The sequence below is a fragment of the Chelonoidis abingdonii genome, chromosome 13 (genome assembly GCF_003597395.2).
Source record: "Chelonoidis abingdonii isolate Lonesome George chromosome 13, CheloAbing_2.0, whole genome shotgun sequence".
Classification (NCBI taxonomy): Eukaryota; Metazoa; Chordata; order Testudines; family Testudinidae; genus Chelonoidis; species Chelonoidis abingdonii.
This window is the reverse complement of record NC_133781.1, coordinates 5,922,463-5,942,755: the sequence shown is the minus strand read 5'-3', so window position 1 is coordinate 5,942,755 and position 20,293 is coordinate 5,922,463. Positions and strand designations below refer to the sequence as shown.

The 20,293-nt window shown below is 41.1% G+C and overlaps 1 protein-coding gene across 1 annotated transcript in view; it reads left to right on the top strand.

Moving 5' to 3' along the window:
- The window catches only part of GSG1L2 (GSG1 like 2), a 63,418-nt gene that overhangs the window by 25,761 nt on the left and 17,364 nt on the right, over nucleotides 1-20,293 (top strand). The window contains exon 4 of the mRNA XM_075072047.1: nucleotides 17,339-17,450. Coding sequence (XP_074928148.1) covers nucleotides 17,339-17,450 — 112 coding nt within the window. The remainder of the gene's footprint in view (nucleotides 1-17,338; nucleotides 17,451-20,293) is intronic.

The window sequence follows — 20,293 nt, the reverse complement described above, 5'->3', positions numbered from 1 at the left end:
CTAAAGAAATGTGTCTAGGGTTTTCCCAGGGATCAGTTCTTGGCCCAGTACGAACCAATCTCTTTATCAATAATTTAGAAGAAACCATAAAACCACTGCTGGTAAAGTTTGCAAATGAAACAGTAACTGGAGGACTGGTACACAATGATTCATGAATTAAAAAAAAAACACAAGTGGACCATTAGATTATCTAGTCTGACCCCTTGTATAACACAGGGCACAGGATTTAATCCAGTTACTCCTGTACTGAGCCTATTAATTTGTATTTGACTAAAATATGTTTTCCAAAAGAGCATCCAGTCGTACATTGAAGACATCGAGAGCTGGAGAGCCCACCAGTTCCCTTGATATTTTGTTCAGTGGTTAATCACTCTTATTATTAAATATTTGTGCTTTATTTCTAATTTGAATTTGTCTGCATTGGTTCTTGTTATGCTTTTCACTGATGGATTAAAGAGCCCCTCACATCTATTATTTTCTTCTCTTGAACACACCTATACATCCTCATCAAATCACCTCTTGTTCTTCTCTTTGATAACCTAAACAGATTGAGTGCTGTCACTGGAAGGCATTTTTCCCAGTCCTTGAATTATTTTTGTGGACCTTTTTTGCATCCTCTCCAAATTTTCAACATTCTTTTAAAAATGTGGACATTAGAACTGGACACAGTTTTCCAGTATCTGTTCCCCCAATGCATAAACAGAGGTAAAATCACCTCGCTACTTCTTACTACTACCCTGTACATACATCCAAGAATCAAATTAGTCCTTTTTGCCACAGCATCCCACTGTGTGCTTTTGTTGAGCTGTTTGTCCACAATGACCTTTTCACAGTCACTGCTTTCCAGGACTCTGGCATCTCCCATTGACTAGCTTACGCAAGGAGCCCCCTAGAAAGCTGTAGGTTTGGCCTGCATTCTTTACTCTTATAAGAATGACCCCACATTTAGCCGTATTAAAACACATTTTGTTTGATTGGACCCAGTTTACTAATGAGGCCGGATTGCTCCTCATGAGTGCCCTATTATCATCATTATTTACCACGTCACCAATCTTTGTGTCACCAATATTTTATTAGAATTGATTTTTATATTGATCATTGATATAAATACTGAATATCAATGGGTCTCAAACTGATCCCTGTGGAACCTGCTAGAAACACCGCCAATCAGTGATGATTCCCCATTGACGACTGCTTTTTGAGATCAGTCAGCTAGCCAGTTCTTAACTCATATAATACATGCTTTGTTATTGTATAGTGCTAACTATTTAACCAGAATGTTGCACAGTACTAAGTCACACACTAAGACTTCTGAAAGGTGCCTAACATCTACACAATTATCTTTATCAACCAAATTTGCAGTCTCACCAAACAATGAAATCAAGCAGCATCAATGATATCCTGTCCTTCATTTTCAGCTTTCCCATGATTTTGCAGAGGATTGAGATCAGGCTAACTGGCTTATATTCACCCAGGTCATCTCACTTTTCCTTGGCACAACATTAGTACTTTTCCAGTCTTCTGGAATTTCCCTATTTTCAAAGATAGATTAAAAACTAACATCAGAGGGCCAGGCATCTCTTCAGACAGGTCTGTTAGGACTTCTGGGTTCAAGTTATCTGGGCTTGCTGATTTAAAAATATTCATCCCTAGCTGATGATGTTCAACATCCTCTGTGGTTAAACTGGAAAATATTTCATCACTTTACATGATAATCAGGACACTGTTGGCTTCTTTCCAAAATACAGAGCAGAAATATTACTGAACATATTGACTTTTTTCTGCTTCATTTTAACAATTTTACAAGTCTTGATCTAATAATGGACCTTGTTTAGTACCTGTTACTAAATAATCATTAATACCGTTTAGTTCTTTCCTTTCTGTATATTTGATTAATTTATATATTTACTATTCTTTAGAATCTTTATCTTAAGCAAAGAGTGTGTCTGAATTTCAAGGCCAGAACACAGGTCTTGACAAATAAGTAACCCTATTAGCATTTTATTCATCATGCTGTATTTATAAACTCTAGGGCACCTTCATGGCTATAAAACACCAGATATTCTGGTAAACCATCTCCTTACATATATATAAGTGCTGCATAAGCATATATAGACTAGGGAACTAATAAGAGATTATTGTTATAGCAGATGTTTTCTGTTGGGGAAATCAACATGGAAAGAATGATTGTGAGTAAGAAGAGACTCACTGAGAGATTGAATTGAAGAATTGTAGTGGCTCTCAGCCGTAAATAATCATGCCTTCACACATGAGTCAGGTAAACTGAGACTGTGTAGCAGGTGTAGCAACCTATCACGCATGCCAAAGGTGGCACGTGAACTGATCTTCAGTGGCACTCACACTGCCTGGGTCCTGGCCACCAGTCTGGGGGACTCTGCATTTAATTTAATTTTAAATGAAGCTTCTAACGTTTTTAAAAACCTTATTTACTTTACATACAACAATAGTTTAGTTATATTTATAGACATAGAAAAAGACCTTCTAAAAATGTTAAAATGTATTATTGCGAACGTGAAACCTTAAATTAGAGTGAATAAATGAAGACTCAGCACACCACTTCTGAAAGGTTGCCAACCCCTGCTGTATAGAAATGGCATCACAACATATATTTCTAGAATATTCTTGGCAACTAGGTTTCCTTTGTCTGAAACTCTATACAATAAAAGCTGTGTTATCCGGCACTTTACCAACTGGAAAGCTCTATAAACCAGCATTTCTGATCCTCATTGAAAGTCTGGTTTAGTCTGGTTGGTGCAGGACCAGCAGGCTCCCTACCTGGCTCCATGTGGCTCCCTGGAATCATGTCCCTACTGCTCCTAGGTGGACGAACAGCCATGAGGGGTGCATAGCTAGGTGGCTCTGCCTCCACCCCACCCTGAGAGCTGGCTCTGCAGCTCCCATTGGCCAGGAACCATAGCCAATGGGAGCTGCAAGGGGTGGCGCCTGCAGGTTCCCAGCCTATGAGAGCTATGGAGCCAGAGCTCTTGGCAGGGGCAGCATGCAGAGCTGCTTAACTAGGCCTCCACCTAGGAACAGCAGGGACATGTTGCCACTTGTGGGGAGCTGCCCAAGGTGAGCGCCATCTGGATCCAGCACCCCAACCCCTTGTCCTGAGCCCCCTCCTGCACCCAAGCTCTCTCTCAAAGCCCACACCCTACACCCCCTCTTGTGCCCCAACCCCCAGCACTTAGCCACCTCTCACAACCAAACTCCCTCTCTTAGTTAACTAGCATTTTTTACTTACTAACACCCCGTATCCTCCTAATATGCTGGATAACAAAACTTTTACTGTATAATGATAGTGATATGAAAACTTAAACTGGGGGAATGAAAACTGCACATCACTTCCAGATGCAGGAAAGACATGTATCCAGCTCTTAGTCTGACAACAAAGGGTTGTAATGTAGCTATTTATTTCTGAATAGTGCTGTACTCTAATCTCTGATTAATAATCTTAGATTAAATAATTTCAGCTGAGCCTGTTATTTTGACAATCTCGAGTCATTAACTCAGACACACAACAACCTTTACAATTATCAGTGTTTCTTTAGTTCATTGTCTTTGGTCATGCCAGCCATGGAATTATCCTTGATTAAATTTAGCCGGCCCCATCAATTTTCTACATTTCTTATATTCTAATTAATATTGACTACTATTTGCTGCTCCTGTTTTCCCCTTATATAAATTTGATTTCTTCATTTGCCCCATTAACCAAGATAGGCTCTTAACCAGAATTGTCCTCTTTATTGTGAAAAGACAGCTCAGATATACAGAGTGATCTGGATCACTTGATTAGCTAGGCTTATTTGAATATGTTTTAAAACAGAAAAATGCAACATCATACATCTAGGAACAAAGGGTGTAGGTCACATTTTCAGGTTCAGATCCTGTATACTGGAAAGCAGTAACTGAAAATTATGGGCCCATGGTGGAAACCAACTGAACTTGAACTCCCACTGCGATACTCTGGATAAGATGGCTAAACTAATTCTTATATTTGTAAGTAGGGGAATGTCAAGTAGTAGTAGGGGAGGTATTACCTGAGTACGTGGCTTAGTGAGACCATTATCAGATATTGTGTCCAGCTCAGGTGTCCTTGAGTTATGAAGTTGTTGAAATGAAAGAGTTCAGAAAAGAGCTACAAGAATGATATGCAGACTGGAAAACCCACCTTGGACTGAGAATCTACAGAAGCTCAATCTATAAAGAGAAGGTTAAGAGGTGATTTGTTCATAGTTTATAAGCATCTACTTGAAGAGGAGATTTCAGATAATAGAGGGCTCTTTAATCTATCAGACAAAGGTATATTGAGATGCAGTGGAAGCTGAAGCTACATAATTCAGACTAGAAATAAGATGCATGTTTTTAACAGTGAAGGTAATGGACCATTAAAGCAACTCACCTAAGAATGTGGTGGATTTTCCATTATTTTGAGTCTTTAAATTAAGACTGGATATGTTTCTAAAATATGGGCTGTAGTTCAACCAGAAATTATGGTCTTGATGCAGGAATTCCTATATGAAATTCTCTGGCCTGTGCAATGGGTGAGGATTAGATCTGATGAACATAGAGTGTTCCTTGAAACCTTAAAAATATATGAATCTATGAACACGTTAGTCTGTTAGTTGGTGCTAACCTTTTTCTGAGAGATCCTGATTTGTTTTCCCAGAGTGCCCATGTAGGCTTGCAGAATGTGTAAATTTCTTTGAAGATCTTCTTCTATGGGTGATAGTACGTCTGTGTCCTTCAGTAGGATACCCAGGGTAAGAGAGTGTTTCAACAGGGTTTATAGTTCATTGACAGATCCGTGTACACTCTGCAGAACATTGTCACCAGATTCTGTGGTGGTAACCCCCAAATTCCACAATTTTTCTAATTTATTCTATCACAATGAAATACTCTCTTTATTGCTATCACTATCCCCACCTGCACCCCCCACAGCAACAGCTCTGAAAAGGCTCATTGGCAGAACATTTGTCCCTGCATATTTTTGACAATGATTGTTTACAATTATGTCTTTTTCACTCTATTCTCCTTACATTCAGGCTGCCCAGGCCATGGCTGTTGTGCGGTTGTCTAGGTGACCCCACTCAGAACCTTCTTGTTCCAGAGTGTGCTAGGAAGGGGGAGCTTGTAGCGAAGTTTAGCAGTAGATTTCCCTGCTCCCTAGCCCTCTCCTTCTGCACTATTCTCTAGAAAGCTAGGCTACAGAGTCCTGACAGAGATGAATGTGGCAGATCAGAACTCTGGCAAAGGGCGAATGTTGTGGAAAATATTGGGCTGCAGAATACATGATGTGTATTTTTTAAGAGATTTGGACTGAATTTATATATCTCTGTGTGACTCTCCTTTCTGGCTTGAAGGCCTCTCTTTGCACGGTGCCTATATTTTATCTTGCGTTTGTTATATGGAATGTGGATTTGATGAGGTTCTATGTTTTAACACCAGTTTTACTGTGCCTTGAAGCTGCACAGAGTCAAAGGGTAATGTTTTCAGAAGTACCTAAATGACTTAGGATCAGATTTTAAAGGCACCTAGAGATACAGACAGGCACCTAGTCAGATGGTATTGAGTAAATTGTGGCAGTTCAACAATGGCCAGTTGCTTACCCACCAGGGAGTGAGTTGTCAGGAAAAATGCCTCTCAGGATAGCTTCAGAGGACTGCTTCAAAGTACACTATATTATGTAGTCCTTTTTATAACTAACTTTTACAAAACACACAGATCATAGTGACCCCTACTGGGTCATCGCTTCTCCTAATGTCAAATTACTTATCAACAAACATTCCTAACAATCTTAGTCATAATAAGCTTCTGTGTCAAAGGTGCCCCAAACCCAAGGTTCCCATCCACTTATTTTCTTTCGGTCTTAAATTGTTGATTCTTTTTCTCCCTTCCTAATTAGCAGAGACTGCAAGTCTAGAAATGTATTTGAACATGCCTCCAGAAGCTCTGCTTGTTCAAATTATCCTTAACTAGGTGGTGGTCTATTTTATTAACTCATGGTGGCTGAATGCTGGTTCCAATTAGCTTAATCAAAATCTGGGGCACACACATACCCCACAATTCCAGGGCAACAAACTAATAGAAAATGCCAAGAAAAGGAGTGTGGTTTAAGCCGCACCTCTCAAAGGGACTTAACCACCTATCTCTGGGATAGTGGAAGGTTTCTGTCTCTGGTTAGGGTTTGGAGCTGTGAACCCTTTCCTGGTGTTAGGCACACCTAAAATATTTCTCTTGCAAAAAACACGAGGAGAAAGAGGCAGCAGTAACCTCTGGGCTCTAGGTATTCTTGCATGGGGCTTTCTTAGCCTTTCTTGTTGAAGCTGTTCCACTGTATATTGAATATCCATTGGCCCAGAGAGAGTGTAAGAATTACTCTATAGTTAGGCTTGGGAGAATTCAGTTTTTATTTATTTATGGTAATTTTAATGGATAATATCAATGTTATTTTCAAGTATTTTTTCAATTTTTTATCAATATACATTTTCACAGTTGCACAAAATTGTAGGGGGTCAGATAATTGGGGGTAGGCTTAGACTATTTAATGACAGTAGATGCTGAGATTCAAAAAGTTAAAACTTTGTAACTCTTAAAACACACATGTGACAAAATATCACACACATCATGTGACAAAATATACAAAGTAAATAGCCTTAACTGAAATTCTAATTTCTCAAGAAGCAAAGCAAGAAAAATGCTGACCTGTACATTTTGATTATTATAGATAGAAATATTTGTGTGCTGGTTCAGATGTGTATGATGAAATCAACATTTATCCATAAACGTCTAATCCTTCCAAGCCTATCTCTAGTCCAGTGGTTAGGGAACTCACCAGAGAGTTATAAAATCCATTCTAAAATCCCTTCTCCCAGGGCTGATTGATTCAAATCAAAGTGACTTAAATTAGCAAGCAAAATTCCTTGATTTAAATAATGTCTTTCTTGTTTTGCATTTGTATTTTTTAGTTTATATAATTTTAAAGAGAGTTTGATCCTATTTGTTGGTAACAAAACAAGTTGATTTGCAACTAAATATAGCCTTCACACTACATTGGGAACTTTTTTTTTCTACCCAGGAGGAAAGACACATTAATTAAGCAATTATATAGCTTATTTTTTAATATTATTATTTTAGAATATGGTAAATGATGCATTTCTTATTTGCTAAATGATTTTTTTACTTGTGATTTGTGTCAAGTTCTAACTGGATGGAAATTGGAATTCAATTTAAAAATGCACAAAAAAAGCTTTTTTGCTGCTGCTGCTTAGTTAAATAAAATTATCTTAAATGTGCTGGATGTGGGGGAGGGACGCAGTAATTTTATCAAAGCATGCTTTGCATTTAAAACCAGGGGATGTATTAAACACAGAAAGTATTATCTGCAATTAGTGAATTTAACTGATTGTTTCTGGTCATCATGTGCTTCAAAGAATTTACAATTAATAGATCTCATCCTGTCACACCTCCATTTTTATTCATAGATTTGGAAAAGGAAAACAAACTTGTCTGCTTTTTCAGCTACCAATTGGTTTCTTAACTTTGAATAAACTAGCCATTGAAATTAGCGGGTTGAATAAACTGAAGAAGAGACTAGTACCATCAAAAGCTATTTCCTCACTTCTAAAAAATCTGGTTCCAGAGACTCTCAGTGGCTTCCACCAGTTCAGCGGTTTGACTTTAAAACTTTGGTAGCAAACATGTCAAACTGCTTAATACTTTTTAAAATTTGAATTATTTTAATAGGTGATAGTAAGTTTAGGCCTTCACGTGTGTTATCAAAATTTCAAATATAATTTTAAATAGGTTGTTTTTTATTCACCCTGCCTTTTACACATCAGGCAGAGGGTGGAATTGAGCCTGGGTGTCCCATGTACCAAGTGAGTGCTGTAGCCCAGGAGTTCTCACAACACATTTTTTGGTGTCCTCAGAGTGTGGCCACCAACTCCCACTCGTGGCCTCATTGACCATTTTCCTCTAAAATACTTAATTAAGTTTAGGAAAAACAATTACATATAGACAGATCCACATCCAAATCATTGTAATATATATTTGTAGGGTTTTTTGGCAGACTCAATAACAAAAATAATGCTGCCTCCCTCTTCAGTCCCCCCACCCAGGGCTTAGACTGGGGCTTGCTGTGAAAAGTGCTATTTGTAGATTTGTTAATACCACAGCACACTTAGTGGCAACTTGGGAGGCAATAAAAAGTGATATTAACAAATGTGCAGGTATCACTTTTCACAGATAGCTAGTAAGTCTGCTGTAAAAAGTGATACTTGCATGTTTGTTAATATCACTTTTCTCAGCAAATCCCAGGACCAGCTCCAGGCCCCAGCCCAGCAAGCAGGGGCTTGGGGCGGCCAACGGAGAGGGGTGGCAATCCCCATCTCCCTCTCGGAGCAAAGGATCAGATGCCGAATTGCCGCCGAAGACTGAAGTGACGGCAGTAGAGCTGACCGCCATCACAGCTTTATGTTTTTTTTTCTTTTTGCTGCTTGGGGTAGCAAAAACCCTGTAGCCAGCCCTGCCAGGACCCATTAAGCCCTGGATTAGGGTGGGGGAGGCAGCAGGAGCCAGAGGTGATGGTGGGATGGATGCAGGCCCTGGGGAGGCAGCTGGGGCCCAGGGCAATGAGGGGGATGGATACAATGCTGGGGGTGATGGGGATGGGTGATAAGCCCCACTATTGCATAGCTAGAGCCAGGGCCTGATGTCTGCTGCCATGCGGTCAGAGCTGGAGCTCAGTGACCACAGCCAGAACCCAGAGCTGGGGACAGGAACTTTGTCGCTGGAGCCAGTATTGGAGCCTGCTGCCACGCAGCCGGAGCTGTGGATCGATGCCTAGGACTAGTGCCTGCTGCCACAGGGCTGGGTGCTGGAGCACATGAGTCAGGTGTCAGCACCCACTGCTGTGAGGTTGGAGCCAGCACTCACTGCTGCATGGCCAGGGCCAGAGGTCATCACCTGGGGCCAGCTCCTGCCACCATGTGGCTGGACCCCAGGAACAAAGCTGTGGGTTGTTGCCTGCTGCCATGCAGCTGGGGCAGGGGATCAGTGCCAGGGGCTTGGTTCGCACAGCCGGAGCCTGGGGCCAGCGCTCGCCACCACATGGCCAGAACTGGGAGCCAGAGCCGGGGGTCAACACCTGATGCCCTGCGGCCAGAGCAAGGGGTTGGTGCCCAAAGCCCCTGCTTGGAGCCTGCTGTCATGTGGCTGGGGACAGCACCTGTGGCCACTGCACAGCTGGAATCCGGGACTGGAGCCAGAAGCCAGCACCTGCTGCTGCCCAGCTGGAACCAGGGGCCGGAGGCTGAAGCCCCGCAGCTGGAGGACAGGGCTGCGTGGCCAGAGTTGTGTGGGGGGTCAATACTTGCTGCCCCTTGATTGGAACCCACGACCACATGGCCAGGTTCCTGAAGACCTGCTGCTGGAGCCTACCACCCATCCCCCTCCTCCCAACATGGGTCAAGAACTCACTTTGCTCCTACAGCACTGTGCCCCATCTCTCTTCAGAGGTGGTGCAGGGCAGCGCATACAGGAGCAACATGGAGGGAGAGGGGAGGCTGATGCTTTGCCCCCCCCCCCCCATCACCACCAGAAGGCTGTCGTGGCCACATGAAAGCCCCTGGTGGCCATGTGTGGCCACAGTGGCCACATCTGAGAAACATGCTCTAGGGCAGAGCTAGGCAACCTATGGCAAGTGCGTCAAAGCGTGCACGCGAGCTGATTTTCTGTGGCACTCACACTGCCTGGGTCCTGGTCACCAGTCCGGGGGACTCTGCATTTTAATTTAATTTTAAGTGAAGCTTCTTAAACATTTAAAAAACCTTATTTACTTTACATACAACAATAGTTTAGTTACCGTATATATTCATTCATAAGCTGACTCCTTTTTGTAAAAAAGTGACGCATCAAAGAGCCAGGGTCGGCTAAAAAAACGGGTCTACACCAAAATTTGATGATTTTAAACTCTATGGAATCATTGAATTGAATATCTAATACACTGTCCTTTTGTTTTCTTGGAGTGTCTGAGGGCACAGAGCCCCTCAGCTCCCAGTGGCTGGGAGCGGCAAAACGTGGCCATTAGGAGCTGAGGGGCTCCGTGCCTGTGAATGCTCCAGGTAAACAAAATGTCCTAATCTGCCAGTGGCTTACTCTGACTGGCCAGAAGCCTAAGTTTTCCAGCCCCTGAAATATAAGGTTGACTTATGAAAATGTCATACAGTTTTTGTTATTTTTACTTATCCATTTTGGGGGGTTGGCATATAAACAAATGGGCTAATGAACAAGTATATATAATATATATTATAGACTTATAGAAAGAGACCTTCTAAAAACATTAAAATGTATTACTGGCACATGAAACATTAAATCAGAGTGAATAAATGAAGACTCAGCACACCACTTCTGAAAGGCTGCCGACCCTTGCTCTAGCCACTGGGCTAAAAGTTATAAGAAATGCCTCTTACTCTTCCTTTCTCTGGGGCTCCCAGATAGCAGCACAATAAGAAGTGCGGCGATCCCAAATGCAGCTGTATGAGGATGTCTGCTGTCAAGAAACCAACTTTAGAGAGTTACAAATCTTGAGTTCCACTGTGGTCTCCATTCCATACACTGTCCCCTTGCAAGAGTATGGCTACACTGGCACTTTACAGCGCTGCAACTTTCGCACTCAGGGGTGTGAAAAAACACCCCCCCGAGCGCTGCATGATACAGCACTGTAAAGCCTCAGTGTAATCAGTGCCGCAGCACTGGGAGCAAGGCTCCCAGCGCTGCAAGCTACACCCATAGAGGATGTGGTTTACGTGCAGCACTGGGAGAGCTCTCTCCTAGCCCTGGCACTCCAACCACACTCACACTTCAAAGTGCTGCCGCGGCAGCGCTCCCGCAGCGCTGCCGTGGCAGCTTTGAAATTTCAAGTGTAGCCATACCCTTAGGGCTTGTCTTCATGTACAGGGCTTTTGTACGGCTTTAGTGAAGATGCTGCAACGCCGACCGGACAGCTTCTCCTGTCTGCATAGTTAATCTACCTCCCAGAAAAGCAGTAGCTAGAAACTGTCCCGTCACCCTAGCACTATCTATATGGAAGGTTAGGTCCATTGCTCAGGGCTGCAGATTTTTCACAACATAGTTCTATAGGTCTGTAGTGTAGACCTGGCCTCAGCCTCCCTGGCCCTCCTGCCACACTCCTTGCTTATTGTCACCCCTAGTTGTGTTGTGTGTAATTTGGATTGTGGCAGTTTGGGGCAGGGATCTCTTACAGTACACTCATCTTTATCTGAGTGGCCTGGGGACATCCCAAACGTTCAGATAACTGAGAAGCTGGATAAACAGATGTGCTATTTTGAGCTTCAGTTTCACTGATATACATATATGGGGGACAAAAGCAGTAATGCTGAAATTTGCTTAATACTTTGCACTTTATTAAAAAGTAAAAAAAAAAACAAAACCACTTTGAGTTTATTAAAACACCAAAATTGCATTAAACCCACAGTGGACATAATTTAATTCTGAATGACTTAGCTCTTACTATACAGTTTCTACTTTAGATTCAACACAGAGCTTTTTCTTTTCAACATTGTCCTGCCAAGCTGCTGTTGCTGCTGAAATGGGCTTAGGTCTCTGTAACTATAGGTAACCACTCAGAACTGCTACACAAATGCAAAGCCATTGATTAGCACTAACAGGCACTAAGAGGTAATTGAAAAGTGATTGGTATGTGATTAACATAGGGATACACGAGAGACACCCTGTGGAATTGGCTAACAGGGACATTTGGATAACTGTAATTATTTATATATTGTGACAGGAAAAACCTGACAGAATAAATGAGTAAGTCACTAGGGAGGTGCCAGGCAGTGACTCCATAGTGTGGGTTGCATCACTATAAAATGGGGTCTGAACTCCCTGGCTTTTCTCTAACATTAGGTGGTCATTTGGTGGCAAGTTTCACACAGGATTCACTTTTATGCCCTTTTGTGTGTAGTTTTTTCTTTGATTTTCTCCTCAAGAGTTTTTAATGGGAGGTCTTTCTGTTTGAATTCTGGCTGAAAGATGTCAACAGCAGCTCTCTGTCACAGCAGATTGTTCTCAGCACAAAAGGTGCCTGAGTAGAGCAAGTGCAATGGGGGAGGGTTATTTTATTTTTAAAAAAAAAATGGTTAAATGTAGGATCATTTTTGCCATTAGTTAACTGACAGTTTAGACTTTGTACCACAACCCTGATTGAGAGCTATGTGAACATAACATCTCGGTCAGGAGCTGCACTCTTATGCCAGATTTTATCTTACAGAGAAAGCCTTATATTCAGCTGATGGCATGTGGAGTGTCAGACACAGCTGCCGACAGAAAATATTTTATCCATCATGAGCTGCACTTTGGCTCCCAACAGACCTGCCCTTCTGATATCATAAATGTGCCAGTTCTCCAGTGTGCTGTGGAAAAAGCACAGAGATGATATCTCATTTATAATGTGAAAAAGAAGCAGAAAAATAATTAAAAACAAACAAACAAAACCTTCAGCATAAAGAAACAACAAAGGATTTTAAAAACTGGTTGGATATTTTAATTTAATAATGAGTTGAGATTGATAATCTTTTATTAAATAATTGCATTTGAGCCTCTTATTTGACAATCAAAGATTAATACAACACTATAGAGAAAGAATAGATACATTACTCTCCCTCCCTTGGTGTAAGGCAAAGAGCTGGCCTCTGTGTCTCTCTCCTGTGTAACTGGTGGAGTGCTAGCAGTCAGTGTTCCCCAGCCCACTTCCACACCCTCTGTCTCTTTTATCATGATTAAACAAAGAAATTCCGTTTGGAGGAGAAATTGCTTTTCCATGAGTAATTTCACTTTGTGTTCTGTTTTTGATGTTTTCATTTTACCTAATTACTTATGGAATTTCTTTTATGGTAGCAGTAAGTTACATGATGAATAAGATAAAGGGAATTCTAATCCAGTCATTATTACTGATGGCTGTGATTATTGGCAGTTCTTAATCAGTTAAAAATCATCTTTCAATGAATCCTTATTTCATCCATTACAGAAAATGTCTGCACTAACAAGTACCTCTTATCAATCATAGAACAGAATTACATCATAGGCACCCTTATCAATCACCAAGTCTTGTTTACATCATACTTCTGCAGACATTTTTTTTTAGTTTGAGGGGTCTTTTCCCTCGACATCCATATTCCCACAGACTTGGAGGGATAAGCATTAATGAGGTAAAACACAATTTTCAATCACAAGAATTTCCGGAATACAGGTAGCTGAAAGGTTGAGACCCAACAGTCTGTGCCTTGGAATTCAAACACTCTTTGCTAATATCCTAAAGATTCTGGAAGAATAGTTAATATGCAAAAGGATTCAGTATACAACAAAAAAAGGACTGAAAGAGGCTCCTATGTACTAGCAAGTACTAACACATTTATTCTCTTTGGAGGTAAAATTCTAAATCCGGTGATGTGTAAGAAGAATGCAGAACCCTGAAGAGTATTCTGATGAAGCAGTAGCTATACCATGGTTAGGAGTAGAGAGCTTATTTTACCTCCGTATTTGGAACTGGTGCAAATGCTGCTGGAATATTATGTCCAGTTCTAGCGCCTACATTCCAAGAAAGATGTTGATAATTTGGAGAGGGTTCAGAGAAGAGCCATAAAAATGATTAAATGTATAGGGAAAAAATGCCTTCACAGTGACAGATAAACAGAAAGTTAATAGGTGACTTGATTACAGTCTGTAAGTACTTACATGGGGAAAAAATATTTAACAAGGGGCTATTTAATCTGGCAGAGAAAGATAAAACACTATCCAATGGCTGGAAGCAGAAGCTAGACAAATAGAGATTAGAAATAAGGCATATATTTTTAATGGTGAAAATAATTAATTCATGGAACAATTTACCAGTGGTCACAGTTGATTCTCCATCACTGTCACTGTTTAAATCAATATTGGATGTTTTCCTAACAGATATGCTTCAGGAATTGTTTTAGGGAAATTCTCTGGCCTGTGCTATAAAGGAGGTGAGACTAGATGGTCACAATGGTCCCTTCTGGTCTTAGAATGTATGAATATATGGTTAAGGGTTTTCTGGTGGAGCAGTAGCTGCACCACAGTCAAATGTATACTGGTGGAGGGGTAGCTTTCCTATAGTTAAGGTTATTCTGATAGAGTGGTAGGTGTATGCTAGTTACAGATACTGTGGTGGAGCAGTACTTACACCGTGCTTAAGGATAGTTTGGTGCCACAGTAGCTATGCCATTGTAAAGGGTGTTCCTTGTGGAGCAACATCTGTGCCACAGTTAACAGTATTCTAGTGGAGCAGTACCTTCACCATAGTTAAGTATATAGTAGTGGAGATTACCTGCACAATAGTTAAGGGTATTCTGGTGGAGTTGTAGCTTTACCATAGTTAAGGATATTCGTATGGAGCAGTAGCTGTGCTATGGTTAGGGGTATTCGCATAGAGTGGTACTTGCACCATAGTTAAGGGTATTCTGGTGTAGCAGTAGCTGCAATCTAGATAAGCATATTGTGGTGGAGTGGCAGCTGTGCCACAGTTAAGGCTGTTCTGGTGGAGCAGCACCTGATCCATAACTAAGCGTGGAGTGATAGCTGTACCATTGTTCAGTGTATTTTTGTGGAGTGGTAGCTATGCCACAGTTAAGGGTAGATACATTTATAGTGAAAATATATAGTAAAAGTTTATTTAACAAAGTATAGACATTCAAATGATAGCAAGTACAAGAGTATTGAAAATAAATGGTTACATATCAAATAAAATAATAATATGCATTCTATGGCACAGACTTATTTAACTAGATACTTTTCTGTCTCATAGCTGTGATCTTTTGTTCATGAGACAAACTTACTGCCAGCTTGCCTCCTAGATGAACGATTCAGGGTGTCTGTTTGCATGCCCAGGTATATCAGAACAATCCATTGTCCTTATTAAGAAACAGGATCCCCCCTTCTGGTTGTTTTTTCCTGTGGCTTTCCTCTCTTGTCAATATTGCAATCTCCTGATTAGCCTCAGGCTCAGGATTCTAATGGACATGCAGGGTGAATGGACAGTGCCCATTACACAATGACCAGTAAGGGTCTGTTACCACCTTCCTGAAAGGAACATTCCTGAAAAATGTCATCCTGCCTTAAAAACATAAACATAAATGTAACCTGCCTTAAAAACATAAATTTCAGTATAGACCTGTAACTCCGTAAATAAGAACATAAGAACAGCCATAATGGGTCAGACCAAAGGTCCATCTAGCCTAGTATCCTCTCTTCTGACAGTGGCCAATGCCAGGTGCCCCAGAGAGAATGAACAGAACAGGTAATAATCAAGTGATCCATTCCCTGTCACTCATTCCCAGGTTCTGGTAAATAGAGGCTAGGGACACCATCGCTGCCCATCCTGGCTAATAGCCATTGGTGGACCTCTCCTCCATTAATGTATCTAGTTCTTTTTTGGAATCCTGTTATAGTCTTGGACTTCACAATATCCTCTGGCAAAGAGTTCCACAGGTTGACTGTGCATTGTGTGAAGCAAACTTCTTTTTGTTTGTTTAAACCTGCTGCCTATTAATTTCATTTGGTGACCCCTAATTCTTGTGTTATGAGAAGTAAATAACACTTCCTTATTTACTTTCTCCACACCAGTCATGATTTTATAGACCTCTATCTTATCGGCCTTAGTGGTCTCTTTTCCAAGCTGAAAAGTCCCAGTCTTATTAATTTCTCCTCATATGAAAGCTGTTCCATAACCCTAATTTTTTTTTACCGTTTTCTAAACTTTTCCAATACCAATATGTCTTTTTTGAGATGGGGTGACCAAATCTGCACATTGAGCATTGGCCTACTAAACCCAGGGTTGTGAGTTCAATCCTTGAGGGGTCCATTTAGGGAACTGGGGTTAAACAAAATCAACAAAACAAAAAACTGGGGATTTGTCCTGCTTTGAGCAGAGGGTTGGACTAGATGATCTCCTGAGGTCCCTTCCAACCCTGATATTCCATGATTCTTTGTGAGCATGTCCTGGATTTATATAGAGGCAATATGATATTTTCTGTCTTATTATTTATCCCATTTTTAATTATTCCCAATATTTTGTTTGCTTTTTTGACTGCCACTGCACATTGAGCGGATGTTTTCAGAGAACTGGCACAGTCAAGGAACTATGATATGATTGGAATAATAGAGACTTGGTAGGGTAACTCACATGACTGGAGCACTGTCATGCATGGATATAAATTATTCAAGAAGGACAGGCAGGTAAGGAAAGGTGGAGGAGTTGCACTGTATGTCAGAGAGCAGTATGATCGCTCAGAGCTCCAGTATGAAACTGGAGAAAAGCCTGTTGAGAATCTTTGGGTTAAGTTTAGAGGCAAGAGCGACAAGGGTGATGTTGTGGTGGGATGCAACTCTTATAATATGTTATACTGATGCCATTATGTATGATGCATATTCAGTAGGTGTTTTCCCCCTTTTCCTTATTTGTAGTTCCTCATCTTACTAACGTTGGAGTGTCCTTCTCCTATAGATTAGTATATCAATGATCTCAATTTATTATCATATGTGTTAATTCATTGTCATGGCCCTCTTGTGCTTAGGTATCTGCAGATGTAGCTCATGTACCTGTTATTGTTATATACACCAATTTGTTGCCTTGATACTCCTGTGGTTGAACTCAGGTTCCTGTGGTCTGAAATTCCCCTTAAACACTCTATTTTCAGCTCCCCAATATTTCGGTTTTCCATTCGGCCATTTACCTGTGCCAAATTTCATAGGCCTCAAGCCCTATGCTAAAACTGCTGAAGCGAAGGTCTTACAGGATACAGGTCTGTAGGTTCCTTGCATTACAGCTGAATATAATGAAGGCAAGCTAACCCTATGAGCTACACTACTCAGGATGAATTTCATATAAGGTTTTTAAATCAGCTTCAAGGAGTAAGGAACTTCACTGCCAGTAAGTTTGGTATACTTTAACTCCTTAAATACCTTTTAAATATCCCAGCCTCATTCCCCAGTGTACAGTGAAGGTTTGCATGGTGCTGTAGAGGTGACCGTAACAACTCAGTCCCTGATAGAAGGGGCTTCCCATGTATCAGTTGCTAGTTTGTGGAGTAGCACCAGCAGTGTGGTGGATGTTACATTCTCTTTACAGTGTAAAGTATTTTTTCAGCTATTTTTAGACCTTTAGCTACTTCACAAAGCATTCTCCATATTCAGGAATAATCTCTAATAAAGTGTCAGAAACGGATTTTGCATGTGTTGATTTTTTAATATAACTTACAAAGTTATATTTTTCTAGGTCTCTTTGGCATGGTCGCTCACATGATGTACACAACTGTATTTCAAATGACTGTCAACCTTAGTCCAGAAGACTGGAGACCACAGATGTGGGATTATGGCTGGTCCTATTGGTAATTTTTGCATTAAAATATCTAACTGTTTCATTAACACTTAAATTGCTGTCTCTGCCATCCTTGTCCTCAAGTAGTAACTAATGGCTCTGATTTGAGCTTTCCACTGAGGATATAATAGAACAACCAACTGCTTTATCTGTAATGTCTGTAGTCTTGTCTAACGGTATAAGCTCCCATAGTTCCAGGACAGCCAGTACCAGCACTACCCAGGGCATACAGGTGCCATGGCTCCCACTCCATCACCCACCTTCAAGCACAGGACAGTGTTGGGGGGCCTCCCGCCCCTCTGCACCAATCAGGGGCCTTCTTGCCCCAAAGGTCTTATTATCTATTGTTACTCTAGATGGGGCTTTTAGCACCCTTTCTTAATAGGGCTGGCTGACAGTTTATAAAAACCTGTTTTCAGTTGTTTATAACTTTACCAAACTTCAACAATTCAGGATGAAAATTTCCAAGCCAGGTGCCTGCCTCAGTCTGAATTGTTTGGGGGAAATTTCAGCCAAAGCAGTTCAGGCATTGTGAGAATGAATTAGTTAGTACCCGTTATGCCTCTGGCGTTTAGGGCAGCGACATAGCTCCTCCACTCCTGTCTGTTTCTGGCAAGTTTTTCAATGGTTCCCCAGCTGTTCCTCAAGTTTTTCATTTCAGCTTCCACAGCTCTTTGCCATGTTGTTTTCAGGCAATCTTGTTTTTGCTTGCCCTCAGGTGTCCATCTTATTGTTATTCTGGTGATGGAATCCATTTCCATCTCATGCACATGGCAAATCCATTTCCAATATCTCCTGGTACTGATGGTTCTCATATTTTCTTGGCTGAACTTACAGAGGATTTTTCTGAGTCAGGTTGTATGAAACAAAGACAGTTTGGACATGTCATACTTTGTCATTCTCCAGCATTCTGAACTATAAAGTGGTGTTGAAAGTATGCTACTCTGAATGAGGTTAGGGAAAAATACATTGTTTTGCCCATGTGTCAAGGCTGATTCCCCACTCTGGCACTTTGAGTGTAGAAGGCGGGGACCCGCAAAGATTTTTAAAAAATTAATACTGGCCACTCAAGGCTGGTATTAAACTCCCAAGGTTACACTTTTTTCTGACCTTAAATGGGTAGATGCTGCCACCACCCAAGTGCAAAAAACCCTTTTTGAGACCCAGGAAGGCACACTTGGGAATTCATTCCTGTGGGGTACCCTCAAGCCCTTTCACCCCCTGCCCTCCTGGAAGAGCTGAGAAGGAAAAACAAAGGAAATCAGCTGTTGCTGCCAACTAATTAATATAGGGAGGCATACCTATCTCATACAACTGGAAGGGACCCCAAAGGGTCATCAAGTCCAGCCCCCTGCCTTCATTAGGCAGGACCAAGTACTGATTTTGCCCCTAGATGGGGCCCTCAAGGATTGAGCTCACAACCCTGGGTTTAGCAGGATAATGCTCAAACCACTGAGCTATCTCTCCCCTTTAGGGCTATAAAAACCTAATCTTGTTCTTAAAATTTTTTATTAAATTTTATTAAAAACAACAACAAAAAAGAAAATACATCTGGAACTTAGGCTTTTTGCTAGGTTTTTTTTTTTAAATAAAAAAACAGTTACAAGGATTAAGCATCAAGATAGCTTCTTGAAGTCCAGTTTAAAGATTACAAGCAAAACAGAAGTACCTGAGGTTTGCACAGAGGAGTCCACAAGCCATAAAAAAATAAAAGAGGTAAACCTAATTGCATCTTCTTAGACATTTCCTGATCTACTTACATATCTGGGGTTTTAAATGAGTAGTTTCTAGGTATGATTTGATGTTTTTCATACCTGGCATAAGCTTTTACAGCATAGCTTCAGCCCTGTCCCCTCTCTCCAGAGAACAAAGACAGACAGACAAAAGGAAAGTTTTTTTTCCCCAATTTTAAAAAGCTCTAGCCTTCCCATTAGCTCTTTTGATAAGGTGCTCACTCCTTTCCTTTTACCTGTGGACTTTTTTTAACCCTTTATGGATAAAGCAGGTAGAGAACAGCTACTAACAGGGATTTTATAGCTAACTAGCTGGCTGGGTGTCCATAAAAGGGGACTGGCCCCCTCCCCATTTATCACACCCTGAGTAAAATATTCTGGTGCCCTTTTCTTTGAGAATCTCTAGCACCTCCATGCCATGGAGCAGGGACTTGACATTTGGTAAGGGTTGGGATTGGTAATGGGGAAGTGCCTTTTGCCATCCCCATATAAATCTCCCCCAATTTGGTCACGTAATAAGCCTTTGAAAAATCATAGTTTGCACGTGTTTGGTAGAGACTTGTAAGAAACTTTGAAACTTAATTTCCTGAGAAAGAGAGAGAGGCAGTGACAATGATTATATACATTGGTGATTAAGGCACTCCTCTGGGAAGTAGGAGATGTGGATTCAGATGTTCTTTCTGCCTGATTCAGAGGAAGAATTTGAATCCACATGTCTTATCTTACAGGTGTGTGCCTTAATTACCAGCCTATAGAATCATTTTCATTCTTTGTAGCCCAATCAATATTCATTTAAAGTGGAACAGCTGCCACAGGAGAGACTGAGACCCACGCCAGAACAGTATGTTGATCACTAGGTAATGATAAGGCTAATGAGGAGCTTAGGGATGATGGAAGGATGACAAATGGGAATGAGGATATGGAGGTGGATATTACCACACCTGAGGTAGAAGCCAAACTTGAACAACTTAATGGGACAAAATCGGAGGGCCCAGACAATCTTCATCCAAGAATATTAAAGGAACTGGCGCATGAAATTGCAAGCCCATTAGCAAGAATTTTTAAAGAATCGGTAAACTCAGAGGTTGTACCGTACGACTGGAGAATTGCTAACATAGTT